The 27,606-nt window shown below is 47.2% G+C and overlaps 1 protein-coding gene across 1 annotated transcript in view; it reads left to right on the forward strand.

Annotated features, from left to right (window-relative positions):
* The first annotated feature begins 5,916 nt into the window (after nucleotides 1–5,916).
* CTNNBL1 (catenin beta like 1) overlaps nucleotides 5,917–27,606 on the forward strand; it is a 47,150-nt gene continuing 25,460 nt past the window's right edge. Inside the window, exons 1-10 of the mRNA XM_063172331.1 lie at nucleotides 5,917–6,034; nucleotides 13,387–13,575; nucleotides 15,733–15,839; nucleotides 16,707–16,846; nucleotides 20,478–20,575; nucleotides 22,769–22,862; nucleotides 23,571–23,662; nucleotides 26,203–26,275; nucleotides 26,548–26,606; nucleotides 27,248–27,396. Coding sequence (XP_063028401.1) covers nucleotides 6,005–6,034; nucleotides 13,387–13,575; nucleotides 15,733–15,839; nucleotides 16,707–16,846; nucleotides 20,478–20,575; nucleotides 22,769–22,862; nucleotides 23,571–23,662; nucleotides 26,203–26,275; nucleotides 26,548–26,606; nucleotides 27,248–27,396 — 1,031 coding nt within the window. The 5' untranslated portion in view covers nucleotides 5,917–6,004. The remainder of the gene's footprint in view (nucleotides 6,035–13,386; nucleotides 13,576–15,732; nucleotides 15,840–16,706; nucleotides 16,847–20,477; nucleotides 20,576–22,768; nucleotides 22,863–23,570; nucleotides 23,663–26,202; nucleotides 26,276–26,547; nucleotides 26,607–27,247; nucleotides 27,397–27,606) is intronic.

A 27,606-nucleotide genomic window follows, 5' to 3' on the forward strand; every position in this document is an offset into this window, starting at 1 on the left:
TAAATCCTGAGTGCCGAGACTGTCTGGAGGAATTCGGCTGCCTGTGCTTAAAATTAGTGTTAGCATCTATCATTTCCCTACACCAAATGGCTTTTGTGTCGGCACTTGGCAGCGCTCATCTGTCACCGGGGCTGCGGGCTGCCCAGCACCATGCCCTCTCTGTCACTGTCACAGGACCCCTTGTTGGCAAAATGTCACCCAAAGAACAAGTGCAGCGGCTCGGCCTCTCCTTTCAGCTGGCCTGGTTGGCAGTGCCAGCAGTGAGGGAGTCCTTTGTCCCCTCGGCATGGCAGGCACCAACTCTCCCTGTCCCTCCAGCCCTGCTGCAGCCAGGCATCTGGCACGGGCACAGCCTGACACGTGTCCCCTGGCATGGTGGCTCGCTGCCACAGTGCCACGATGCCAGCACAGCCATGGGGCCGGGTGCCTGTGGCTGCCGTGCCCTCAGCCATTCCTGGTGAGGTGAGCTGCTCCTGGCAGGCTGGTGCTGCCGGAGCTGTCGGCGTGATGAAAAGCCTCCCGCAGCAATGCAGATAACATACAAGCACAGGTCAGGCGAGGCCCCTGTAGCCCATCCATCAGGCGCAGCAGCTACAGGCGCTCCTGGTGCCACCATCTGATGCACGTTATGCGGCACAAATGTGTTTCTTCCCCCAAGGTTAAACGGATGAGTGAGGTTCAGGCGCTGACAGCTCCGCCTGCCCCGCGCCAGCGATAAACGAGCTGCAAGAACCAGAGGGAAAAAAAAAGGTTTGTTTTCTGTCAAATGCTCCTTTTGATGGTGCTGGCACGGTGATGGTGGCAGTGCTGAGATGAACATGAGGATGGGACCTGCTCGTGGTGTGGCTGCAGGGCAGGCAGCGATGGCACCATCACAGCTGTGTTGGGTGATGGGCAACAGCAAGGGCTTGGTGAGCTGCTGGCGTACTGAGTGATGCTGGCAGCAGGCACTTAGCGTGCCCCCAGCATGCTGTCAAGCCATGCCAGGACTGGCAGGGATTGAATGGGATGGTGGCAAGCCTGATCCTTCCCAGGGAGCCTGCCTGCCATGGGTGCTGCCCCAGACAGAGTGCCAGGTGGGGATCCCCCACCCTTTGCAGTGTCCCTGCCAGGCTGCTGCTGCCCTGCTCAATGTCACACTCAGGGCCTGTCAACGTGAAAAAAGGTTTGCAGGCGATAAGCGATGGGGCTGCGGCCGCGCCGTGCCGCCCGCGCGTGATTTACTGCAGCGTCGCTAACGGAGCGCAGATTTTTCTTAATCTAAATTGAAAACTACTCAAGTAGAAAAATAATTTCATTGCTTCATCCTGAAGGGGCGGGGGAGAGGGAGGGGAAGAGCTGTGCCAGGGCAGGCAGGGCCACAGCTGCCTGCACCCCCTGGGCCACCATTCCCCATGGCCTTGGGCAGCTCCTGCACTGGGGACACGCAGCAGCTGCTCCAGCTCGGACAGAAAAATGGGGTTGTGTGGGGAGGGGGCAGCTGCCAGGACTTAGCTCTGGGGTGTCAGGGTGCACCCAGTCCCTGCTGGGATGCAACCCCCCAGTGCAGGTTGATGCTGGCACAGGTGGGGATGTGCAGCCTCACAGATAGATTGGTAATTTGGAGCGCGAGTGAATTCTGGGAGCATTTGCTGAGCTGGATAATAACGTGCCCAGTGAGCTGCATCCCATGCATGCTGCCAAATTAAAGAAATTTTTTTCTCCTTTAATTTAAAAGTCACCGTTGGGAAATCTCCACTGGCCGCAGAAGTGATTTCCCCTAGGCTGCCTTTCTGGAGAAATCTTTAATTTTGATTGTCACACTTTGTGGAGTTTATCTCAGGGAAGCAGAGCCATAAATAAGGTGCTGCTTCAGCACACAGCCTCCAACTGTACCAGGACAGTAAGTGGCACTGCCACAGGTGAGGAGCAGGGACAGCCTGACCACAGGCACCCTCTCCCCTTGAACCTTCCTCTTCCCTCCCCCATCTACCCTCAGCTCAGTGCCTGCTTCTCACAGCCTGATTTCACAGGTCAGCAACCTTTAATTACCCGGGCCTGTCCCCACCCCTCCCACCAAATGATTCGCAGGTTCATGAAAATCTCATTAACCAGGAGAGCACCGCTGGGTTCCTGTGCTGGCACTGGAGCCCTCCAGCTCCTGCTGTGCTGTGGGCTCAGCCAGTGCTGTGCCCTGGCATCCAGCAGCACAAGACCCCAGGACCAAGCATGCAGGAGCTGTGCCAGGCTTTCAGAGTGGGAAGGTGGCACTGCAGAGGGAGGGCACAGGCTGTGTTTTGCTCTGTGCTTACACCTTCACAGCCCCAGCTCAGCTGGTCACGGTGCTGTGGGGCTGGAATGGGTGTCACAGTCACACTGGGGAGGTGGCAGCTCCCAGGGCTTCCCCGACACCTCCGGGGAACCAGCAGACAACCATGATAAGGGGCCTGTCCTCTCCCTCCTTGGGCCTGGGGAGGGCATCTCCCAGCAGCTTCTGAGCAATTAAGAGGCGGTAAGGGATTCAGGCAGCTCCCTTCGGCACAGAGCCGGCACAGCAGTGCCGGGTGAGCTCAGGAAAGGTTACACCATTTGCATTTTACCCTTCAGTAATTCCAACACTTACGGGTGCAATTAAGCAGCAGCCTGGTGTTATGAAGCTATCAGGGCGGAGAGACCTGAATCCCAACGATCCTGCGTGCGTGCCTGTCCCAGACTGCTCCATCTGTCTGCGGTGACACCGCCGCGGTGCCGGCGGCTCGCAGGGATGGGCTGGGATTCCATCTCGTGCCCATTGTCCCCTTGCTGGTGGCTCAGCCCTGTCCAGGCACCCGGGTTTGATACTCTCAGAGAGTGAGCACACGGAGGGGAGTGAGTGTTGGGATGGTGGAGCAGGTCCAGGCCCGTCACCACAACAAAGCATCTGATCTGATGGTGCCCTCCAAAGGACAGCCCCTGGCTTGCTTTGTTCAGTGTGTAACCCCCTGATGGGGCAGAGCTGGATGGACCACGATGTCTGTCCCAGTGCCAGGGGCACATCTCTGCAGTGGAACAGGGTCTCCTCAATATTTGCTGGCCCCTACCCTCTGTGGGAGGACTGTGGCCATTCTCCTTCCCTGCTTCAGTGGGACAGCAGGCTGGGAGAGCTGCTGCCTTCCCCTTTAAGCATCATCCCAGCTTAATTCGATGGTTTTGAGTCCCGGCTCATGATTTCTGCAGCAATTTGGGCTGAGATTTCTCTCTTTCCCTCCATTATCCACTCTGATTAACTCAGCTGGCCCTGTCAGCTCCCATTCCGGCGCGGGGAGCCCTGTGAGAGCCTGTTAAAATGCATGAGCCTGTGGCAGCCGCTCCGCTGCCCAGCCAGGCTGAACCGAGCAAGGGGCTGCAGGCAGCAGGGCTGTGGTGGGGAGCTGGGGACTCTGGGGGTCCAGGGATGGGGTGCAGGTGCTGTGGGGGTGCCAATGCCCCCTGTGTTAGCATGGGGGTGCCCTGGCCAGAGCTGAGCCGGGGGGGACCCTGTGGGGTGCAGGACCCAGTCACCCCCACATGCCAGGCTGTTGGGTGGCTGACTCTTCCCCCACGCAAAGGCTCATTTCCCATTCCAGCTCTGACTTGTTCCCTTTTTCTCATTTTAATAAAGACGAAAGCATCCGGAAACGCGGCTGCACCCGCCAAAGAGCGAGATCTGACATAATTAAAAAGTGGCTTCAATCAGGCTGTTTTCCTAATGGTTTGTCATATCAGCCCGCACGGCCCTGCACCCCCGGTGCTCCCAACCCCCTGAGGCATCATTTACATTTCTTAATAACCCCTCATTAATATTCATGACGTGGGGAGGGTAATAACGGCTGAGTGCACACCACTAATTCAATTTCAGCGAGCCTCAGTGTGTTTAGTTAATCACTGGGGGACCTGGGTTACTCAGTACAATTATTTATTCGGAATTAGATCTCGAGGCATCTGGGTTGAAACCTGAACTCGGAATAAAATTAAAGCAGGATTCTCCTCCTCCTCCCACCTCCGCTCCCATCCATGGTTCTGAGCATCCCCTGCAGCCCTGCTTTGCTGGGATGAGGATCTGGTGTTTCCATGCTGAGACCATTGCATAAGCACCATCTGCAGCTGCTGCTCTGTCCTGGCTCCTCTGTGCCCATCCAGGGAAAAGTGTCAGGAAAGGCGTGGGGACATGGTCAGCCCTGAGGATGGTACCCCATCCCCTGTGGAAGGAGGGTGCCTGGGAAGAGGAAGCCAGGAGTCCTTGTTCTCCTGACCAAGCCAAGTCTCAGGGTTTGCTCCAGCCTATCCAGAGCCTTCAGCCCCCTCGCCCAGCTTTGCTGCATGTTCCACCTGGGAGAGGCTGGAGCCCGCCCCATGCAGCTGCTCATCTCCATCCTTCATTTATTTCCTTGAGAGCTTTTTTAATACTTTGATTTTGCTCCTGGTTTCGCTTTTTGATTCAATATTTTGTCCCTGTGCTCCAGCTCACCTTATTGGATAAAAATTCTGTTATTGCATCCTGCCCTGTAGGACTGGATGAGAATTTGGCTTCCCAGGCAGCAATGCAGAATGCAGTGCCTGGGTTCTTCAAATTCCTGCTTTTTTTTTTTTTTTTTTTTTTTTTTTTTTTTTTTTTGAGTGTTGCCCCTGGCCTTTGAGTCCTGTCAGGGAGGTGAAGTGAACATTTTCTATCTTTTTCTTTAACAAGAAGCTCGAGGCAAAGGTGCCGGCCTCGCTCGCTGTGCTCAGGCTGGGGCTCTTCCTGTCACTGGTGGTTTTTGCCTTCCCCCAGCTCCTCCCAGAGCTGTTCCACTCTCTGGGAATGAGGTGGAGGGGAAGCCTCGGGGCAGGAGCAGCTCATCACATTCTGTGTGTGGTCAGTTCTTATCCCCACTTGTTGTGCTTATCCCTGGGCGGGGGTGACGCTTCCCAGTAGCTGAATCCTGTTCCCAGTATGTGCCAGTATCCCTCCAGTGTCTCCAAATGTGGCAGTTTCACAGCTGGGGAATTATCTGAATGCTCAACATCCCAAAGCCAGACGAGCTAATAATTATCTTCTATTTATCTCATCTTTAACATGCAGATTTGTTGAGTTAATTTTGCCATGACCGATCTCCTACATTTTCTCGAAACAATGGGGGATGCGAGGGACTCCTTCAAAAACATTATATATTTTTTTAATTTTCTGAGATTTCTCAAACCAGACTCCTGCTGAGATAACTGCGTAATAGCTGCGATCATTATGAAAAATTATTTTAGCTCAAAACTGTTTTTTAAAGCACAGTTGAAATAAATTCAGTACGATTTTGGCCGAGTTGACTCTCTCCTAATTATTCTTATTTGTTAAATTGAGAAATGCCACAATCTGTCTGGGGTTCTGCATCTTGTGGAATTACAGAGCGATTTGTCACGACCTCAGCAAGCGGAGGGGCCGGCACGGCGCTGCTGCCGCGCTCAGGGCCCGGTTATTGGCGTGTGTTCAAGGTGACAGCGGTTAATGACGCCGGGTATAAATAGAAATGTGTTGTCAATAACCGCTGGCAGCGCCTTTGCAAGGTTATGGAAAACGTGGCCCGTAAAACGCTGATTCCCGCTGGCCCGGGGGCAGCGCTCGGGGGGCTCTGCCGGGTGTCGCTTTGCCCGGAGCACAGCGGGGACGGGCCCGCCGTGGCACCGGCTGCTCGGGGCGGGGCGGGCCCTCCTGTCACCGGGGGTACACCGGGGTCTCGTTCTCTCCCTGCCCTGTGCCATGTGGCACCGGGGGACAGGCGGGATGCCCCGAGCCCAGCCCCGGGACCCGTAAAGGGCGGGGGCGGCCCCGGTGCCCCGCTCCCGATCGCGACATGCCCGCGCTGCTTTACGGCAGTGTGGCGCCTCCCGCCTCCCCCTTTCCGGCACGGCCCACCCCGCCTCGCTTTCCGGCAGTGTGGCGCCCCGCCACCCGGCCTGCGCTGCCTGCCTTACGGCAGGTGTCGCGCGGCCCCGGTGCTTTGCGACAGGTTCCCGGTGGCGGGGCCCGGTGGGTGCGATGGACGTGGGGGAGCTGCTCAGCTACCAGGTGAGCTCGGGGAGTTGGGCCGCGCTGGGGGTGTCGCGGCCCCCTGCCGGAGGTGACCCCGTCCGTGGCCCCGCTGTGGCGGCAGCGATGCGGCTCCAGCTCCGGTGCGGCCGCGGGCCTGGGGCGGCCGCCGTGCGGGGCCTCACCGGCCGCACTCGCACGAGGGCTGGTTAAAGTGCCGCTAAGTTTTGGGGGTCTCTCCCCTCTTCGGAGCGGTAGTACCCGGTAGGAGCCGATTATCGAGGGCTCCGCGGCTTTGCCGGTGTTGGTTCGGGCGCAGACGAACAGACTGTGCCCGCCTGAGCTGGAGCGGAGCCTGAGCTCCTTCCGTGGCTGTTCTAGCGTGTCTGTTTTACCCTGTTTTATGACAAAACCCATTTAATTTCATTTTAATCAAAATACGTTTTAAAAAGTTTTCCTTATAAAAGTTTTCCTTTACTCGGAGCGTTTTCTTCCCTTGCCCTGCGGTCACCGATGGCTCGTTGTGTGCAGCTATCGAGTGGTTTATTGTCCCGGAGCAGATTTCAGGTGTTCCTGTGAAACAGGGAATGAGGGCATGAACTGCATGAACATTTTGACACCTTGGCTGGGATAATGCCGGGCTTTGTTTCACTTCTCAGCCCGGCTGCAGCCGTGGGGATTCCCTGGGTGAGGAAAACACCCCGAGGCATTCCCAGCCTGTAGGTGTGACCAGGTCTGCTCCGAGCTGAGAGTACGGAATTCCTGGTGCTCTCCTGGTGTGCAGGGAATTCCTGGTGCCCTCCTGGTGTGCCTCATTCCGTGGGGCACGGAGGTGAAGGGAGTGTTGCTGTTCACTCCGTGTTTGTGCTTTGGGAATGTGGTGGTGGGAGATGCTCAGGGGAAAGGGGAAGTTGCTGTTGGTTTGAGAAGTTTCTCAGCCGTTTTCCCGATGGTATTGAAGTTTCTGGGGCAGTCTGTTTTTGAGAGCTCTGCTGGATTCTTCCTTGATAATCTCCAGGATGTTTCCCTCTGTGGATTGCTCTGTCTCAAGCATCCTTCCACATCCTGCTGCATCCAACAGCACAGCCCTGCTGCTCTGAGATCCACTCCACCTCTGTATTTATCTTTTTCAAATGTGATTTTTCAACATCAAATTGGAATTCTCATTTCTTACATTCCTGTGATTCTTTGGCCTTGTCCACCCCATCTGGGGCTTAGCTATATCATCCCTTACATGTCTGGGATGCAGTTTAGGGCACAGAGAGGTAAACCTGAATGAACTTTGTCATTTTTTAACCAAGTTCCAGCTTGGGGTTTTGTTAGGTGGTTTTTCTCTTGCTCTCAGAATGTGAACTCCCCAGGATTCCCTCCACTCTGGAGGGAAGTGTCCATCCACTTTGCTTTGCTCTCTTGGATTTTGTGCAGTTTTCCCTTGGATGAGCTTTCAGCACGGGCAGGGGGTGATTGCTTGTGACAGTGGGGGCTCTATTCTGTCAGGGTAAAGAAGTGCTGCTTAGCTGCAGGGTATCTAAATTTTAATTCCATTTCTTGCTGCTAAAATTGTTCTTAGCTGTGGGGAAAAGCATTCTGCAGCTTTCAGCCAACTGCTGAAATAGTTCCTGAAGGATTTACCCTGGCTCTGTGCTCTCCTGGGCTCTCAGCTGAATGCAGGTGGTTCTTGTGTCACTGGCTGGGGTGATGCTTTAGGGAGCATTGGAAGTTAATGGTGCTGAGTTCAGACCTCCAGAACTGGATACAATGGTGGGTACAGGTGAAAGAAGTGGAGAAGCAGCAGGCAGGCAAATAGCTCTGGTTCTGAGAAAATGAGATTCCCTTCTGTGAGGGCATTTCCTGCTGAGAGGTGCAGGAAAATAGTTGCAAGCAGCAGATTTCACTGTCTCCCATCCTGTGGGTCAGGCTCTGCCTTTGGGGAGGGTGGCTTGAAGAAGATGGCCAGGGGAGGGTGGCTTGGCAGCTCCTCCAGCAGCTCCTGGCCCACTCCAGCCCTGGATTTGGGATCTTCCCTGCTCTGGGCTGGGCTGTGGGCTGGCTCAAGGTCTCCTTGGCTGTCCTCAGTGCAGGGATGGTACCGGCTGTCAGGGAGGTGGTGTGATGCCTCAGCTCTCTGATTTTAATCTCTTGCTTCAAATGAGTTGGTCTTCTTAACCTCCCTCAGCACAACCCAAAATAATTGCTTTCCTCTTAGACTGTTTTGAATTTTCTCCTCTAAATGTGTAATCTGTGCCCTTGCTTCGGCAAGATGTTCTCCCTCAGAGCCAAACTTGGCGTGGAAGACTGCAGGCACAGTGCCACCAATTCAGCACCAAGTGTCTGCCAGAACGGGAAAAGAAACCTCTTGCAACAAAAAATACAATTAAACAGCACCTGGCCGTTTATGCAAAGCTCAGGAATCCATAAACTTTACGTGTTGCTGCAAAACAGTTGCAGATGGTCTAAAGTGATGATTAAATATTGCTGCTGTTTGCCCAGATCCTCCGTGTTTGGTCTCTGATTACAGAGGGTAATTAAGAGGACAAAGCCAACTCCGGGCCTATTCAGAGTCTTCTTTCAGTTGTCCTGGGAGGGAATAAGGGAGGTTATTTGAATTCTCATTAACGGCAGATTTCATCAGTGTGAGTGATCATTGCAGAGCCCTGCTTGTGTCAGTAAGATCAAGCAGCAGAGGAAGCAGAAACTGTGGGGTGAGATCTGCCTTCAGCATCCTGGGTGATCTCCCCGGGGTCTGCCAGGGTTCAGTGCAGTGTGTACAGGGATGGATCTCTGTGTATCATCATTTCTGCTGCTGGTATGGATGATTTGCTGTCAATTTGCATTGTAATGGATGCATCTGATGGTAGGGGCAGCTCAGCTGAGCTGGTTGTTGGCTACTCACAGCATTATTACCCCAATACCTCCTTTGCTGCCAGCATTTAAAACAAGGAGCTGACATTGGCTCATCTGTCTGCCTCATCCCTTGGCTCTGCTCCTGGGAGTACAGCCCCATGCTGCCAGAGCTGTGCTCTCACAGGGTGGCACATGAATCTCTAGTTTACTTCCCAGTGTATTGTCTTTGACCACCAAGCCAGAGAGTGTCAAGAAAGATCCCTGTCCTGCACCTCCCTGATATGTTCCTTGGATGGTTCAGGACCTTGCAAGGGAGTCTGGAGGGCACAGGGGTGCATTCCCTCTGAAATTAATAATCTGTATATCTGTGGGTACCTGTCATTGCATTTGCACCTGTCATTGCATTGTCATTGCATTTGCCTCAGATTGTGCAATTTTGGAGCTCTTGGGTCTCTGAGATTTCTGATTTTCCTGGGGTACCAGATTTTAGCACTCAGATCCTGCACCATTTAGAAGTGCTGTGTGTCATGCCTCAGGAAGAAAAAGCATGGGAAAGTGAGATTGATCGTAGCCTGGTTTATCACAAACATTGGAAACAGAATTAGGAAGTCATTGAAGATTCCTCTGGAGATTAGGATCCCAAACTGACAGCTGCTGTGCTGCTTGCTGAGTGGCTCTTTGGAGCAGCCTGGGATGTGGGCACAGAAGCTGCATCATTTATAAAGATTTATTTCAGATTTCATTAACAAAAAATTCCTGAGCCTCACAGTAATGAGGTTACTTCCAAAACAGATACCTTAGTAATATGAAACTCCTGAGTATTTCCTGAGTAATATGAAACTACTGAGACCTCTCTAAACCTTCCTTATGTTTGGCAAAGGCTGAAGCAATCAGGATTCTGAGAAATGTGTGTTCTGATTTTGTGGTGTACTTAACCCTGATATTAATGTGCAATCACTGCTTGGAGGGAGCCCAGGGGCGCTGGCAGATTATTGTGCTTTGATTTAGGACATTGTTTCCCTGTTCCTCGTGTGACATGTGGCTGATGCTGCTCCTGCTGCCCACACTGAGGTCAGGCTTGGCCTTACCAGACCAGGACCTGTGTCAGGTGTGTCTGGGGAAAGTCTGTACCAAAGGCTGGGCCCCAGGGAGTGTCTGTCAGCCAACAGGCACAACCAGTACAGGAGGACTACAAGAGAAAGGGGAAGATAATCCTCCCGTTCCCAATTACCAGCTTCTGTTTACTTTATCATATTTTATAAACAGTAGCTTTTTTTAAACCCTTTTGTATTCATTGGTTTTTGTGTGGTGCTATCAGTGTTAGATTTAAATGAAAATGCCTGCTGAATAAATTACTGTGAATGCCCTGCATTCATCAGGAACAGAATTAAGCTTAGCTAACATAACAATTGAAAAATGCTTTTCTTGTGCATTTTCAAATGAATTCTAACTTCTTGCCAGATTCACCTTAGCACTGCTAAGTAAAAAAACCCCACATTTTGTTTATCAAATAATTAACTTTCTCTTTTCTACCAGAAAGGCAGAACTTGTGCAGATGTCTGTGAAGCTGTGGAATTGGTTAAATAAATGTGTTTGGACACAATCTGTGTGTTTGCTGAGCGAAATGCACCAGGCTCAGTGCAGCAACCTATGAGCTTAATTCTTGCTAGTTGGTAAGAGTCCTTTGCAAAACACAAATGCAAACCCAAGATGAAAATCAATGAGCAGAAAGTAATGCCTCCCTTAAATCAGTTGTTCATGACTGTGCATCCCTTGTGGAATGAGCAGGACCCAGGTGTTCCACTCAGGCCTCGGTTTCTTGGCTTTAATAAGCGCTGGTTGGGAACAGCAATGTTCTTAGCGAGGTTTTTGCATAACATCAATAAGGAGAGGCAAAGCCTTAATGCCTGCTTAATAGCGTTTGCCCGAATTCAATTACTGCCTATTGCCAGGCTCTGGCAGCGTTAATGATCACACACGGGGCACTTCCCTGATTTATCATAATGATTCTGCTCCGTGGTACAGAGCCTCCCCCAGCAATGCATAAATACAGAAAAGGGGAAAATAATTGAGATGGAAGCAAGGGTGTAAATTCTGATCTTGAGGATTGTGTACTCTGAGGAAATGGGGATGGTTTTGTGATGGAGTTCTAGTTTAGGTTTTGTTTTGGGATACAATCCCTTCCTATGTTACTTTATATCTGATAGACCCCCAGCTCCCTCAGCCTCTCATTACACCTCAGGCTTTGGTCCTTTTTAATGTTTAGAAATAAGAGTGAGGATTGAGATTCCAATTCCAAATTAGGAATATCCATGACAAATCTTGTTGAGATTTAGATGTAAATTTTGGGATTTACGCCACTTATAGCTGTATTTGTGACATTAATCTGTCAAAGATGGTTTAGGATGGTATTACCAAGGAGTGAATGGAAGGACAGGGGAAGGGCAGGGCCCCTTGTGACATCAAGGACATTGAGTAATGAGTATGGATTTACTGAAGTTTTTCCTTGGATGATGTCATTTAGAAGAGCACCTTTTCCTTATTCTTTTTATGGGTTTGCTGGTTGCTCAGGGAGTGTTTGAATTATTAGTTGTTGTCAATGACACATTTGTTTCCAAATGGATCTATGTGAAATTATATTTTAATGTACCTAGAAGATAAGTAATAGGAATCTGCTTAAAAAAAACCCAATCCACAAAACCCTCCAAGCAAATAAATTTTTCATTTCACAGAATCTCTGGGTATGCTTCCACGTCATGGCTATTGAATTATGAGCTGAGTAACTGCTTTAAAAGTGCATGGAGGCACTTTGGAAAGGTTTTAAGTCAGGAATGTACCATCTGTAATGGAAATGGCAGAGAAGATATAGAGAGAAAGCAGACAGATAACAGAGCTTGAACAGGTTTGCCTGGGAGCGAGCAGATACAGCTCTGATTTGTGCTAATGTGTTGTCTGGGAAACTTGATTCTGTGTCTTCCCTAAAGTGGTGACAAGGTGGTAACCCTGAAAACAAGGTGATCCCAGCCAGGCTGCTGTCTGGCCCCTACTTCTTAACTATAATTAACTCCTCATGTGCTTTTTGGGGCTGGCTGGGGGAGCTTTATTTTTTTACATCTCCTGAAAGCAGCATTTTCTCCAGAGCAGATGATTTACCAGCTTGTCATTGGGCTGTGCCACTGGTGCAGTGCATGGCAGAACTGGAACCTCTGCTGGATTCCCTTAGGAGCCTGCAAGGTTTATTACCCTCTGCAGCCCAAAAGTTCCCAGCCTGTCAGGGAGCTGGAAATTCCCATCTTGATGCTCACACTAGTGCCAGACCTGGCAGGAGAATGACACTGTCACTTATTTCCTCTGCACCTTTCTTTGGATCAAACATGGGAAGGAATCTCAGTCTCACATGAAAGCAGGGCCTGTATTCATGGAAGCCTGGTGTGACTTTTGCCATTTTAGACAAAGGGTCCCACAGAGCAGAAGAGCAGGGGCTGCCTGCCAGGTGCTGTTTTATAAATTAAAATGGACATGTGTTAGACCTAATGAGGTTACAAAATCACCTACCAGGTGACTTGAGCAGTCTTGCAAAGTAAACGTGTTTTTGTTATTATTTTCTTATTCTTGATTCATACACTCCTTTTAAATAGTAAAGAATTAAGCTTTGTTTTGCTGTAGTTATAGAGCATAGAGTACTGTTCCAGCTTGGTTGTCCTTCAGAAATGTGAGAGACCAAATTTAATGTCCTTGTAGCTTTTGAGGGGAAAATTTTTTCTTCTGTTGCAAATACTTTTATCCCTTTCTGCCTGAATGAAAACATGGGATTAGGATTAATGTACTTCTTCTTGTCCTTGGCAAATTACCTTTTTATTTTGACAATCAACTAGAAATAGTGGGATAAAATAATAGGAATTGTTTTTTCAAGCAAACCATGATGTTTTGGGCACTGTTTAATCCAGTGCCAAGCCCTTGCAGAGCTGCAGCAAGCAGCAGTCCTCTTTGTCCTCCCTACTCTGAGTTGGGTTTATTCTGCTTTTGCTTGTCAGCAAACTTCAGACAGAAGGATGGGGGTGAAATGGGCGGCACACAGGAATTCAATATAGTCTTGTGTACGTTGTGGGTAAAAAATGATCGTTCCCTGCTGTCTGCTGAGCATTTCAGTCTGCTGGCTGTGAAATGTGGGGCTGTCTAAGCTGAGTCAGCAGCCTGGGGTTCCTTGATGGGCAGCTGTTCCCCACTGAGCAGGGCTGCTCGGCCACTCCTTGTCTGTGCACTCCTTGTCCTTGCTGTCTATGAAGATATTTTCCCGTGAATTGTGTTCATAGATCAAAGAAGGTAGGATGTTGACACAGCTCTTGGCAGAGGCATTCATCTACTCATGTGATGTTCCACTTCACTAAATTAATTTCCTTTCCAGTTTTCAGAGTTATTAAGTGTCGTGTAAGCAAATCTTTTAAACTTGTAAGAATTTCCTCAGTATGGTTTGTAATATTGGTATTCTGGTTTGCAAGGGTCACTAAACACTTGTATTCATTCACCTTTTATTTGTGTGACTTCAGCCCAATAGAGGGACAAAAAGACCCCGTGATGAAGAGGAAGAGGAAATCAAAGCACGTCGGAAACAGGCCAGTGCCCGAGAGCATGGCCGTCACAGGGAAGAGGAGTCTGCTGCCCTGGAAGAAACTGATGATGAGAAGAAGAAACTCCTTCAGATAATTGAGAGGGATGGAGAAGAGGAAGATGAGGAAGTAAGTCCTCTGGGAAAGGAGAAACAGTGGAAATAACCAAACACTAAACTCCTTCTCTGTGGTTTCCATTTCTTGCCATGTAGGTGGTGAGGCTTAACGTGATTTTTCTGTGCTCATACAGCTTCAGGTTGTGGGTTTGCTTTCCTGCCCTGCGGGGTGTTCATTAATTTCAAATTTCTCAAATATCTCAGCTGAGGATTTAAAGTGGGGACAAAAGGGAGAAGGCTTTCAAGTCTAATCTCTGTTTGTTCTGAGAATACCCAGATCACCTTCTAAAGTATATTTTTAGGAAACAGTTTCTGTGTTCTAACCAATTTCCTGGCTATTGTTCTCATCAGTACCCCCAACCATGCAGCTTCTCCCCCTCTTTGTAGCTGTGCAGCAGCAGCAAATAAACAAACATTCTTCTGTACAAGAAAGGTCTTGGGTCAGAGGAGGGGGGTGGCAGCTGTCAAGGGTAAATGATTTCAAGCCTTGGAGACAGAAATCCAATGCTGCATTGGCCTTTCTGCCAAGGGCCAGGGAAAAGATCACTTTATAAATGTGACACATGGATTGGTATAAATCTAGAAGATATTTGCTTCCTGCTGCCTGTGTCCTGTTTGATAAAAAAACAAGTGATATTCACCACTGCAGAATCGTGTAGCTTTGTAAAATATCAATGTCCTTTGTATACAGCATTGCCAGCATCCGTCTTTAAGAATCTCCCTCTTTTTTTTGATGTTGAGCTATTGCCATGGCAGTTGTTGCTGATAGTAGAGGAAGATAATGCAGGATTTCTGTAGCATTTCAGCTCCAGGGAGGATGGATCGAGAAAAGAGGAGTCCTCCTGACTGGCTGGAGTCTTGTGGATTCCTGCAGTGTGCCAGTCCCTCATCTCTGTCAAGTGGAGTCCTCCCAGCCAGACATTTTAAAGGCTGAAAGTCCAGGCTTTAGAATCCAAATATCTTGTTTATTACTTTGGACTGCAGTTAATATAAGTGCCATTAAAATGTGCTTTGTCCCAGTAAATTTGATGTGAAGAAGCTAATCTGTAGGACACTGCAATACCTAATGCAAATTCAATACAAGATATAAAGCAGATCCTAATGGAGATATCATAGTGATATGTGTTAGAGGAAGCAAAGAATCAAAGGGAACAGAAGGAAGCAGTGTCAGCATGTGTGGGTTGAAATCCCAGTGCAAGAAGAATGTGCTTTGGGCACTGTAGTATTGATTGGCTGGATGGGGTGGTGACATGAGTGGGATGGCAATGAGACAGGTTGGGCAAAGGAACGGAGGAAATCCAATCATAACTGAAGGCTGGGGCTGGTGTTGTTATTGTAATGGAGTTTGCTGAAGAAATGGAGGTTTTCTGTCTCATACCAGATTGCTGCTTAGAGTCGCTGACCAAAGAATCTGCAGCACCAGCAGCAGCTCTTGATTTAATCCTGAGGGGCACTTGGCTAAAGATGGGAGGGTGTCTGGTTTGGTTTTTGTTTTGAGAGCTTCTCTTAAATAGTGGTTGTAACACAGTCAGAGGAGAGGGAGGAGGTTACACAGGGAAATCTATATCATCAATTTTTTAATAAAAGAAGTGCATTAAAGTCATAAACTAAGGAAAATGTTTGTAGGTGTCAGGGAGGCAGCCGAGGTTGTATTGCTGCTGTACAGTAAATATACAACTCCAGCTGAGAAACACCTTAGGAGCATTTACAAAATAAAGAGAAAATACTAGAGTGGAATATCGATTTATTTTTTTCTTTAGGAAAAGGCTTTAAGATAACAGTGAAAGCTTATCCAAGTGAGGAAAATGTGGAAGAACATAACTTCAGGGCAGTTAAATGTAGACTTCAAAAAAACAATAGCACAACAAGGGACTTCTGCAGAGAAGCTCTCCCTGGGCACAGGCTGTGAGTGCAGGTTTGCTCTATGTCAGAAGCAAAAAAACCTCGATACGAGCTGGTGGTGCCAGGTTATAACAGGTGTGAAAGAGCAGCTTGAGGTGTGAGCTGGAGTGGGTGGTGATGGCCTGTGAGGTGTTTGGCAGCTCTCTGCAGGGAGATTCCAGAGCTGGCTGGAATTCCCAGGGCCTGGGCCTGGCTGCAGTCCCACCACATTGCTGATATTTCTTCAGCCATTCAAAGCTTATTTTTCTGCCTTTTCTCATTTGGTCAGGAGGAGCCTTTGGATGAAAGCTCAGTGAAGAAGATGATTCTCACCTTTGAGAAGAGATCCTACAAAAACCAGGAGCTGCGGATCAAGTTTCCCGATAATCCAGAGAAGTAAGACTGGGCTTAACTTTTCTCCCTTTGATTTTAGGTGTAAGCCTAAATAAATTGCTGGAATATAGAGATATTTTCAGTTACATAAGGCTTATGTAACTGCAGTTATTGCCCTGTAGTTCTTCTAAATATTATTTGAAACTGACTTTATTAATTACAAATGCCTTTATTGAGACTCTGGTGGGGCCAATATATGGCTGGCAGCACAAAAAGCATCATCAGCAATAATTAAAGGTTTCATTCTGTCATTTGATGTGAAGGTGTGTGCTTGCATACCAGCCAGAGGTCTGTGTCGGGAGGAAATTATTTCATGTTACCCAGTCCTGTGGTGAGGAGAACAGCTGGGATGGGCTCCAAGAGCCAGTTGTGTGTTTGTGTCCTTGAAAGCTCTTCCTCCCTTCAAGATGTTCTGTTATTCACTTTAAAGGGATTTCTTCCTACAGTTCAGTGCCATTATTTTTTGTCCAGTTTGCTGTCCTTTGCCTTACCCAGGTTATATTTATGGACTTCAGACTCGTACAACCCACATACTAATATGTGCTAGCTAGGGAAAGTGCAGTGCTCTGCAGAATTTATTTTAAAAGCAAGTTTTCTCATGTGTGGCTGCAGCATCTTGATTTTACTTTCTTCTTGAAATTCTAGAACTGATTTAGAAAATTGGAACAAATCTGCTTGTTTACTCTATGTAAATTACACAGTAGAAATGTTTATGCTGCTGCACGATTAAACTTCAAGGGGCTGGTGTAGGACAGGGAGGATAGACATGCTGGTGCCATGTGCACCTGGGGTGACAAGTCCTATGTGGTGTCTCCTGGAAGGCAGTGGTCTCTTCTTGCCTTTTTGTTACCTTTTTTTGTCTTGCCTCAGGTTTATGGAGTCAGAGCTGGATTTAAATGACATCATTCAGGAAATGCACGTGATCGCGACGATGCCCGGCCTGTATCACCTGCTGGTGGAGCTGAATGCTGTGCAGTCTCTGCTTGGGCTGCTGGGACATGACAACACAGATATCCTTCAGTTGTTAAAGCAGCTCTCATGGGAGAGGCTTTCTGCAGACTTTTCTGTAATCTCTCATATCCTCTTTCCTAGGCTCCTGTAGATGTTTTTCTCCTCTTCCTACCACACTGAATTTATGTGTTGGTTTTTCATTTTTTTCCCAGTGAAAGCCCTCTTTGTTCAAGTAATATTGATTCTGAATTTTTTTCAGTGCTGTTATTCTCCTTTCTTGTTTTATGACCCTTTCATCTAGTTTTGACTGGCAGTGTTAAGAGTGTGAGCAGATGAGCAGCACAGGCGAAGTGAAGGCCTGGGCTTAGCAGCAATAATCTCAGACTGCAAACTTTGGAATAGCCTCAGTGAAAATTAAACTGTTTTACCCTTTCTTGCTGAGAGCTGAGCTGTCAGGCTGTCAGCTGTTTGTCATGGACTAGCTCACCACATGCTTCACCTCAGTTTGTAAATGTGCCCTCTTCATGTGCCCATACCTTTGGTTTGGTGTGCACAGAGCTCAAGGCTGTGGGTGGCCCCTCTGGTTAAGTACATTTCTAGAGACAATTCCATTTCCATGCTCAGTGAAGTCCAATGTCACTGACCCTGATCCCTCTGTGCACCTGGCTCTTGTACCTCTGGAGCTCTGAGGGCATCTGAGAGAGAGCTTCCTATTTATGTAGTGTTGATCAAAACCAGTGCCATTTTTTGAGTACCCTGATGCCTTGATGCTTAGCTGTCATCTGGGAGCTGGCACTATGCCCAGCTCACCACTGTGCAGTCTGTAAAAGCAGACCTCAGACCACTTTGCTTGTAAAATATTCTACAGCAGATTAAGCTGAAAAATTGTTACATGACTTGGGAGATTGCATGTCTGTGTCCTGAAAATATCTGTGGGTGGAGGGAGCAGTGAAGCCCTGTGGAAAGGGCGCTGCGTGTCGACTTGAGTCTCAGGCAGTCCTTTTTCCATTTTTATTGATCCATGGCCTTAGGAAGGTAATTTATTCTTTGCTTCTTTATGTGTAAAGCAGGAGATAACACTTACCAGCTTTCCTGAGGTGTTTTGGAATATACAATGTGAAAAGGCCTGTTAGTGCTGCATGTTGTGGTCTGATGCACAGATCTTGGTTTTCTTTTTTAGCACTTTTCTTTATAGCACCATCTATTGAGAATTCATAATTCATTCTTTCTAAGTGGGTGCAGTGATCAGAAGCTAAAACCAAAACATAAATATTTTATTGCATGCCAGTTTATATTAGCGAGCACTGTGTTTGGGTATTTTGACTTGCATCAGGTGGAACCTTGATGTGGTGAATGCTGGTCCCTGCAAAACAGTAAACCCCACAGCTTCCCTTATCCAAGATCTGCAAGGAAATGGCTCTCAAATAACTGTTAACAATTTATGTTGTACAGGGGAAGCTCCTCCCATGCAAATCCAATTTCGTGGTTACTGTAGTTTAATTATTTATTTTATACCAGACACCACAGACTTGTTTGTACTGTGTGCTTTTATACTGAATTTCTCATTCATAGGGAAAAAAGGAACAGTGGGAATATTGACTGGGATAGCAGAGCTGTTTTCCAGATAAAGTGCACCAGAGTACAGCTTGCTTTATCCTGTCTGCCATGGAAAGCTTTGTGCTGGGATCACTGCTGCTGTCAAAGACTTGTCAGGGTTTCCAGTGTGAACTCTTTTTATTTGCTTTGCAACTTGCCTGTCAATGAATTTATGGGTAGGAATTTGGCCTGAGAGCTGCAATTTTGGGAAAAGTATATTTTGTGTTATAAAACTGCTGAAGTGTTTTGAGCTCCATTGGAAGCAGAGACTGCTGCTGCTCACATACAGGGTAGAAGCACTATTGAAGTGAAACATCTAGACATAAAACTGCATTGATGCAGCTCAGGTTTTCTAATGATGTTTTGTTAAAACAAATGGGAAAATATTTTTTAAAATGAGTTCTTCAAGGAGAGAACTAAACAAATGGCTCTTTGAAGCGATTTAATTGTGGTGTCTTGAGGGACTAATGGAAGGAGACAAAAGAAATGTCCAGGGGGAGCAAATAATCTGCTGAATGATTCATACAGTTTTACACAAAACATGTGAATGAAAGATGATCACCAACAAGATTTTATTAATGAAAGACATGAAAGCTTCAAGTGAGGCTTTGCTTTACTATCTCCTAAATTTTATAGGACAACTGATACTCTCACTGCAAGCCCCAACAGAAGCTTCCCAGAGAGGAATGCCCTGCATTATGAACTCTACTGAATTCTTTGTTGTGCACTCTCAAAAGAACTTGGTTCAGTTATCTTTGTAGCACCCAGGAGACCGCAGAAATCTTCAACTGATTCCTCCCTGAGCTTTCTCTCCCACGAGCTGATGAAACCCCATTCCCTCAATTTGTCCTCATCCATCCTGTATTAACCCCCAGACCACCTCAGTGGTCCTCTGCTCTCCCAAGCACAGTATGTCAAGGCCTCTCTTTTATTGGGAGAGCCCACAACTGAACAAAATATTCTGCAAGTTGCCCCATGAGTGCCAAGGAAAAGAAAGTAATTCCTTCTGTTGACTTGCTGTTTTTGCTGTTGCTGGTGCACTGTAGTGTGTGATTTGCCTTTGTCGCTGCAGTGACACTCTGCTGAGGTGACACTTGCCTGAAGTGACATGCTGGTGACTCTCCTGCAGCTTGTCCAGCAGAAAGTCCAGGCTTTCTCTTGCAGAGCTCACTTCTCCAGCCACCCCCAGCACACGACTGAACCTCACTAAGAAAAGACAGATGAAAATACTTTTCCTGTTGCTGCTTGTGTTTTTGAACAAATGCACAAATAGGAGACCTGGGAGCCTCTTTGTCAGCCTGGGCACTTGAGAGAGATCCATCACAGAGTGGTTATTTAGGACGTTGAGAAAACCACAGCTCCTGCTCTGCCCTTGGGACGCAGGCAGGATTGATCAGTGTGTCTGAGAGAATAGGGAAGTGGGTCTAATGAGCTGGAATGCATCTTGTCGTACAAGGGAGCTGTGCAGCAGGCAGGGGAGCTGTGTGTTATGCAGCCCAGAGTTAATGAGTGAAAATTGGGCTGGCAGAAGCTCTGCTGTTCCTGTGAGGCCTGTGGTTTGAGGAGTGTGCTGCCCTAATTGGGCTGGGCAGAGGGGGGTGATACTCCTGCTGCCGGCGCTGCCCTCGTTAGGGGTGTGTGTGTATCAGGTTAGCAGGGTTATCACTGAGAGCAGAATACCCAAATCATATTATTGTAACTCATTTCTCTTTGCATGTGTTCAGTCTTGACAATGCAACATGGTGCCTCCTTAGACCAACTCCAGCATGTTTGAAAAAAATAAGAAACTACCATGAAGAAACAGTAAAATTGCCTGATACAGTAAGCACGGAATCACTTTTGTTTTTATCATTCCTAATTGTTCAGATTCCCTAATTTTAGCACTTCTGGGGAAGGTCTGCTGCAGTAGTCTGTGTGCTCTTGTGTCTGGTACCCTGTGCCCTGCTGCTGTGATTGCAATGCATTTTATCACCTCACTGGTAATGTATTGCTAGTTGCTTTGGGGTCATGTCATGAACACATTGGCCTAAGAGCCATCTGCTATTGATACTAAATGCATTTGCCTCCCTGTTGGTTTTCCTTAACACCCAGTACATGTTTCCATAGCTGTGGTTGATTTGCTGCAAGAGCTGACTGATATTGATACTCTCCATGAGAGTGAAGAAGGAGCTGAAGTTCTCATAGATGCTCTTGTGAGTAGGAAACCCCAAATTATTTCAGTGCCTCAACATCTGCCTCAGCCCAGCAATGAACACTGGCCCATCCTGCAGTTGGCAGCTGTGTCTGGGTGTCTTTGCTGCCAACATTGTGATGGAGATAGCCAGGAGAAGCCTGTTTGAACCTGAGACCATGATGGCTGTTTTTGATTAAATGCTAGAGTTTGAGGAGTGGGTGGTTGCACCATTTGCATGTTGTTGCACCACTTCTTTTTTGGAAGGAGCACTGTCATATTGCAAAATTTGTGTAGGCTAGGGGATTTTTTGGTGCAGGGAGGGAGAATGAAGTAATAATATTTGTGACTTGGACAGTGTCCCATTGAAAACAGGAGCTTTGTTTGCATTTCCCTTCTCTCCTGTGAAAAAGTGACCTGTGTTCACTAATGGAGAACTGAAATTTGTTACCCAAAGGACAGTGATGCCCCTGTGATCTTTCAGTCTCACCTCTTGCACAGGAGACTGGTTGTCTTCTACCCAGTAACTTGTTTCAAGCCTAAAATCTGGGCTTGAACTGGAGTATCTGTTGGTGATGGTGGGATTTTTTTCTTAACAAGAAGTAAAAACTTGAAAGTTTTCATGTAGCAGAGCAAATGAACTTTAAGGGTGGAGGAGGGTACAGAGGTAAGGATCCCTTTTGGCACAGAGGGTTAACCAAGCCAGAAAATTACTTAGGTGGGTGGCGGCTGCATTGGTTGGTGTTAAGTGTTCCTTGCACGCTTAGCCCTCTGAGTGCCTCTTGGCCTCTATGGGGTGGATTTCCCCTTTTCCTGGTGTTTGTGTTGAGTGCCTCCTGCTCCCCAGCTGCAGAAGGGGGATACAAACCCCTCAGAGAAGTGATGCCCAGCCAACCATGAGTTTTACAGGTCTGTCCTACCTTGGAGCTGGTGAATTGCTGCCTTTGAGCATCGCTATGGCTGTGTCTGTGTCTGGTTCTGTAACTATTGTGTTGAATTTGAAAGACAGGAAATTACAGTTTTTCTTTTGTTTGCTTTGTTTGGCTGCTCTGTTTTCTTCTACAATCCTTGTCCAGTCACTAGAATGTTTCCTTCCAGAGGTTAATGACAGTGCCCAGAGCCCAGTTCCTGCAGCTGGCCTCTGGGCTGTTGTTAATTACTCTGCCTTGGTGAGGAGATTGCTGGGTGAAGGAATTGGGAGAGAGGAGCTGCTAGAGAAGATGTTTTCTATAAAATATGTGGAGAGGTAGTAAATCAAGTGAAGTTCTTTCTGTTTTCATTGTCACCAGCTCACTGATAATAGCCATGTTTAGAGGTTTCATTGTCCTGTTTGAAAGAAACAGGTCAGGTGTATCTTGGGAGAAATGTTTAGATATCTGCTTTTTAGATTACTTTTTTTTTTGTTTAAGAAAGTAGGTAAAAGGTTGGAGGCTATATGAAGATTGTTGCATTGTTTTCTGCAGCAGCCCATGTATGTGTTTTGTCCACATATTTACTGGGCCCAAAGCTGGTTAAGACTGTTTGAATTGGTAATGTTATTTTGTTTAACTGTTCCAAGCTCACCTCCACAATGGAAAGTTTGCCAGAGTCAAGCTGTGACTCTTTCCAATTCCAGTTTTAAAGACTTATTTTGGGTGGGAGCTCTGTGATTCAGGGACTCCCCCCTGCTTCTCTGCCTTTTCCTTAACTCACTGAAGTCAACTTGGTGCATTCATCTTGAGAGGATTTAACTGCAGGACTTCAACTGGTGACAGTTCTACTCTTGGGTTTGGACCTGTGTGTGAGCATTGTTCTTTCAGATTTTTGTACCTGTTAGGTGGAAGGTCCAGCAGCAATGTAGGCAGGCAGCTGTGACCAGCTGTGACCAGCTGCTTGCAGAGCTGACGGTTCTCCCATCCACAGTGGTTTGTGAACCTCATGCTTCAGAATTCTGAGGGATTATTAATGAGTCAGGCTGGTTCAGGAAATAAGACTGTGACAAGGTGCATGTGTCCCTCCTGATGGTTTTCTGTTTAATCTGAAACACAAAAGTTGTTTCATTAATTAGGGAAAACATAGTGACAGATTTACATGATGATTCCTTTGCTTCCTCTGAGATATTACAGCAGGGTTGTTCATGTCTTCTGGTCATGTCTGGCAGGATCTTTCCTTCTTTGTCTTCTTCTCTTCATTCTTGTTTCTTATCTCTGTCTTTTCCATGACCCTGGGGATTTAGGTGGAGGGCCAGGTCGTGGCCTTGTTGGTCCAGAATTTAGAGCGCCTGGATGAAAGTGTGAAGGAGGAGGCTGATGGTGTCCACAACACCCTGGGTAAGTGGCTGCTTCTTTCTGTGGTTTGTACCGAGGAGTGTGAATTATCCCTTCCTTTCCCCCCTCCTCTTTTTCTCTTGGACTGCCAGCACTGCAGTAGAGGATCTGGCACAGCTTTTATTCAAGCACAGCTTGGAATCACTCGTCCCTGGAGCCAGAGTTTGTCCTTTGTCCCATGGCTGCATGAAAGGTGCCTCTTCCCAAAACAGCTGTATTGGGAGGTGCAGATTCATGGATCACTGCCCTGCACCAGAGGCAATCACAGAACTATTTGGGTTGGTAAAGCTCTCTAAGATCACTGAGTCCAGCTCTTAAATCAGCACAGCCAAGGCCAACACTAAACCATGTCCCAAAGTGCCACATCTACACAGCTTTTAAAAACCTCCAGCAAAGTGCTCCACTGTCCATGTATTTACTATGAACGTATCTGTGAGCTATACTTTGTTTCTGTTTTAGTAATATATTTAACTTTCAGGTAGTAAAATATTTGCAATTCATGGAAGGACACAATTGCCCCTCTGCTGCCTGATCTGCACAGCACAGAACATTGCAGGGTGGTGCCCCTGCAGGCAGTGACACCATCACCCACTCCTTGCAGTCCTTTGGGATTGTAATCTCCCAGGGCTGTAATAATGAGAGAGACTGGAAACAAGAGATTTGTAATTTTTGGTGGGGAGAACCATCTGTTTTCTGTGTCTTTCTTGCCAGGAATTGTGGAGAACATGGCAGAGTTCAGGCCGGAGATGTGCACGGAGGCTGCACAGCAGGGCCTCATGCAGTGGCTGCTCAAGAGGCTGAAGGTGAGCTGGTTTCTCACTTCTACAGACCAGTTAGCACAAAAACTAGTTTAAGAAAAGCCAGTTGTGCTTGCATGTGTTGTAAAAGCCCAGTTAAAGATAAAAAGTGAATAGATCAGGGTCTATGTCCTCAGCAGTTTTAGTTTAAAGAGGCACACTTGAGTTTTGTCTTAATAAATGTCTTGCAGTAGAAATTGTCTCTTTTATCTTTTCATATGATTCATATATGTTGAATTTCCATGTGTGAGTTCTGTAGGACTATGAAAGCTGACCAGTGAGAGGGGACACTAATATTAACCATTTTCTGGCCTTTGCTTCCCACATTTCTAGCAATTTCTGAGTTTTAAGTGATGTCTGTGTTTAAATGCTGCTGGGGGCAGCTTTTGCTTTGAACTCAGCTAATTGCCTTTTAAATGAAAAGCTGCTTTTCATACTCTGCATCCTTTGACAGCGAGTTACACACTTTAACTCTGTCTTGTGTGAAAAAATGCCTAAACATTCACTGGAAAATGCTGTAGAAAAAGAATGGATAGTTCAGCCCTCTCACAGAAATAGTAAAGGAAATATAGCAAAGAAATTCTGGCTGTTCTCTAACCTGTCAGTAAGGCATTAGCACTTCCATGCTTAAATGTCTACATGATTAGAAAGACTCTGAGTTGCAGAAATTCTCCATCAGCTGTGTAAGTGCAGGTACCCCTCTGTGCACTTCACATCCTTGTTAGCAGAAGTAATCTGTAATTTCTCTCTACAGGTAGTAACATAATTATGTTCTTTGCTTAAAAATAAAAAGTGAAGTTAATTTTAGTCTTGGCAGGTAGGTACTGCTGCCTGCCTTAGAATTGCAGTGGCAGCTGAAAGACTGAAAAACTTGGGAAAGCAAAGTAATCCCAGCTAGGATTCCCCTGCTTGGTGCCACAGAACATGAATGCTCATTGGCATTCCAAGCTTGTGTAGGGTGTGTCTGATGTGTTCCCTGGCTGTGTTATCCCTGGATTTGGGATGTAGGATCTTGCCTGTACAGGGTTGTGGGTAGCTAACAAACCCCTCTCCAGGTGCTTTGGCTCTTGGCAGTGCTTGGTCTTGAGTCTCTCTCCCTGACAGATGTGTTTGGGATTAACCCAGGATCTCAGCAGCTGGGTAGAGCTGCTGTGGAATGTCTCTGGGATAAGTTTTAAGATCAGGGTTCTGTCTGAGCAGTGATGAGGACATCTGGCACATAGTACAGAGCATGACTTTGTTTTCTGACAACATTTCAGGTCTTATAATTGCATTGTGACTGTCAGAGCTGCATCAGAAAGCTCAGGTGGAGAGCTCATAGCTCACTTCTGCAAACACAAGCAGGGTTTGATGATGTGTGCAGTCTTAGGAGATCAGAGTGTTGTTTCCCAGCATTTGCAGGACAGCAGTTGGTCACCCCATGGCTGAAGGTGGCAGGGCTGGACAGCACTGAGCACCTTCCCCTCTCCCTCATGGTCTGCCTGGAGTTTGTCAATGTCATCCTCTGCAGGGTGGTTGAGGATCATTCTGCAGAGTGGTTTGGGATCATTTGGAATGAAAAGCTTTATTTATGGTGGTGTTTGGGATCTTCCTGCTTTACATGTTTCCATGTGTTGCCTGATGCTTGCACACCATGCTTTGTTCCTTGGCAGAAGGGTGGGATGATTGGCCCAGCAGCCCTGCATAGGCAGGACTGTCCACTGTGCTGCAGGGAGTTGTGTGTTTGTGGAAAAACTGGGTGACAAATGCTGTGTTTTAAGCCTAGGACTTCTGCTTTTTCCCTTCTTGAAAAGTGGAGTATAAATTGCTGGTAACTGATGATTTTTCAACTTGTTTTATTTTATGAATCTCTCAGTAAAACAGGTTGCATTATTATCTAATTGGTTAATGTTCAGTCTGTTTCTGTAGATGAAGCAGCTTTGGCAGCATACAAAAACATTGGATTCAGTTCAGAATCCACTCTAGGGATTTTTTGAGGGGTTCAAATTCAGCATTTTCATTTCATTATGACTTTTTTAGCATATTTGAGGATGGAGGGAGTATCTGAAATGGAAGTTATGTGATTGTGCAGGCAAAACCCATCTCATGTTCTTCTGACTGTGACACTCTGATCCTCACAGGAAACTCTGGCAGTTACTATATGATGTTATTGGGATGTATGTTCTGAAATTCTGGTTTTGCTGACAGGCACTGACTTCCAGAACAGATATAAGTGCCATGCTCCCACTTAACATTGGGGGAAATATATCACAGGAAAGAGATTCTGTGTGGCAAACTGCTGGAGACTTCTTAGGGGTTTTGAGCCAAACCTACTGATGTAGGACGATGTGAAGAATCACAGTGGACCTTCTACATGTGTGCATGAACCAACAAGCACCTCCCATCACCCTGAATCAGAATTGTTACTGTTCTGTCACTAAGGAAAACTGCAGAATTACTGCAGTTGTGTTTTATTTTATGTGCTGCTCATACATTTTGTGATTTGATTAATGTGTTCTTCAAATCAATGAGATGCCCTGATGGGTCTCTTGTTCCTTCCCCCACAGGCTAAGATGCCCTTTGATGCCAACAAGCTGTACTGCAGTGAGGTGCTGGCGATTCTGCTCCAGAATAATGATGGTGAGCCATGCCTGCCATATCTCTGTCAGTGAGGGCAGAATCCAGCCTTCTCTCAGATCACAGCAGCCCTTTTCTGCCTCCAGCTCTCCTTTGCTGCCTTAACTCTCCCCCATGTGCTCCCTCATCTCCACCCTCTCTTTCTCTGCAGCTTTTGTGCTCTGTCAAGCTGTATTGATTTTGTTTGCTGATGTATCAGTGTTAGATGGCTGTAAAATCTGACAGTTAGCTTCATTTTTCTCTCTCTTTTCCCCCTTCCCCCCACCTCCATCTAGACAACAGAGAATTGCTTGGGGAGCTGGATGGGATCGATGTGCTGCTTCAGCAGTTATCTGTGAGTAATTCCCACATGCCTTCTCCTCCATCAGGAGACTGCTGGGCTGGGTGGGAGGAGTGGAAAATATCCGGGGTGCTGTCCTAGCAGTGCTTCATATTTGGTGAGGCATGGTCCCCAAATAGCTTCCATGTGGTGTGTCATCCATGGTCAGTGAGACTAATCCCTTTTGTAAAGATGAAGTTAAATTATTACAGTTTCATGGAGAGTTGGAGGTAGGCAGGAATTGGTCAATTTTCAGCATGATCCACTCCAAGCACAGGGCTGCCCATGTTTGAGCTGGCTGAAGGTGGTGTGTTGCTTGCTCACCTCTGTTTCTTCAGGCAGTGCTGCCTGCAGCACCCTCAGGTATGAATTGTGTAGGAATCTCTGGTAATCAGCTTACTCACATGCTTGAGTATGAATTTGCCCTTCCCCTTGCACGCCCTGTGTGTTATCCTTTAAATCCTGCACCAGGCTGCTGCACATTTGTGGGTGCACAGTCAGGGCAGCAAAAGGCAGCAGCTGCAGAGGATGCAGCAGTGACCTGTCACTGGCTGACCCCTGTCAGGTGCTGGAGCTTTTGGTGCTAACTCTTCATGTGTGTTCTGCAGCAGCACAGCCCAACATCTCGTGGTAATTTTGCTTTCTTTGTCCTTCAGGTGTTTAAACGACACAATCCAAGCACAGCAGAGGAACAGGAAATGATGGAGAACCTGTTTGATTCCCTCTGCTCCTGCCTCATGCTCAGCTCCAACCGCGATCGCTTCCTGAAGGGTGAGGGTCTGCAGCTGATGAACCTGATGCTCAGGTACCTCATTAGCCTTGTGATTTCCTTCCTGCTTTTGATGTGCCAATGCATATTCCAGCTAGATATTTGTGTTTTTATTTTAAAACTTCTCTGTTAGGATGTTTGTCTGTCCTCTCTTTCTGTTTTTTTCCAGCAGGTAAGTAAATTGGATATTCTCAGATATGGAATCTCCACTCTTTGTCTTTATTTCATAAGAACTTAGGTTGCCAC

The sequence above is a fragment of the Melospiza melodia genome, chromosome 19, assembly GCF_035770615.1.
Source record: "Melospiza melodia melodia isolate bMelMel2 chromosome 19, bMelMel2.pri, whole genome shotgun sequence".
Classification (NCBI taxonomy): domain Eukaryota; kingdom Metazoa; phylum Chordata; class Aves; order Passeriformes; family Passerellidae; genus Melospiza; species Melospiza melodia.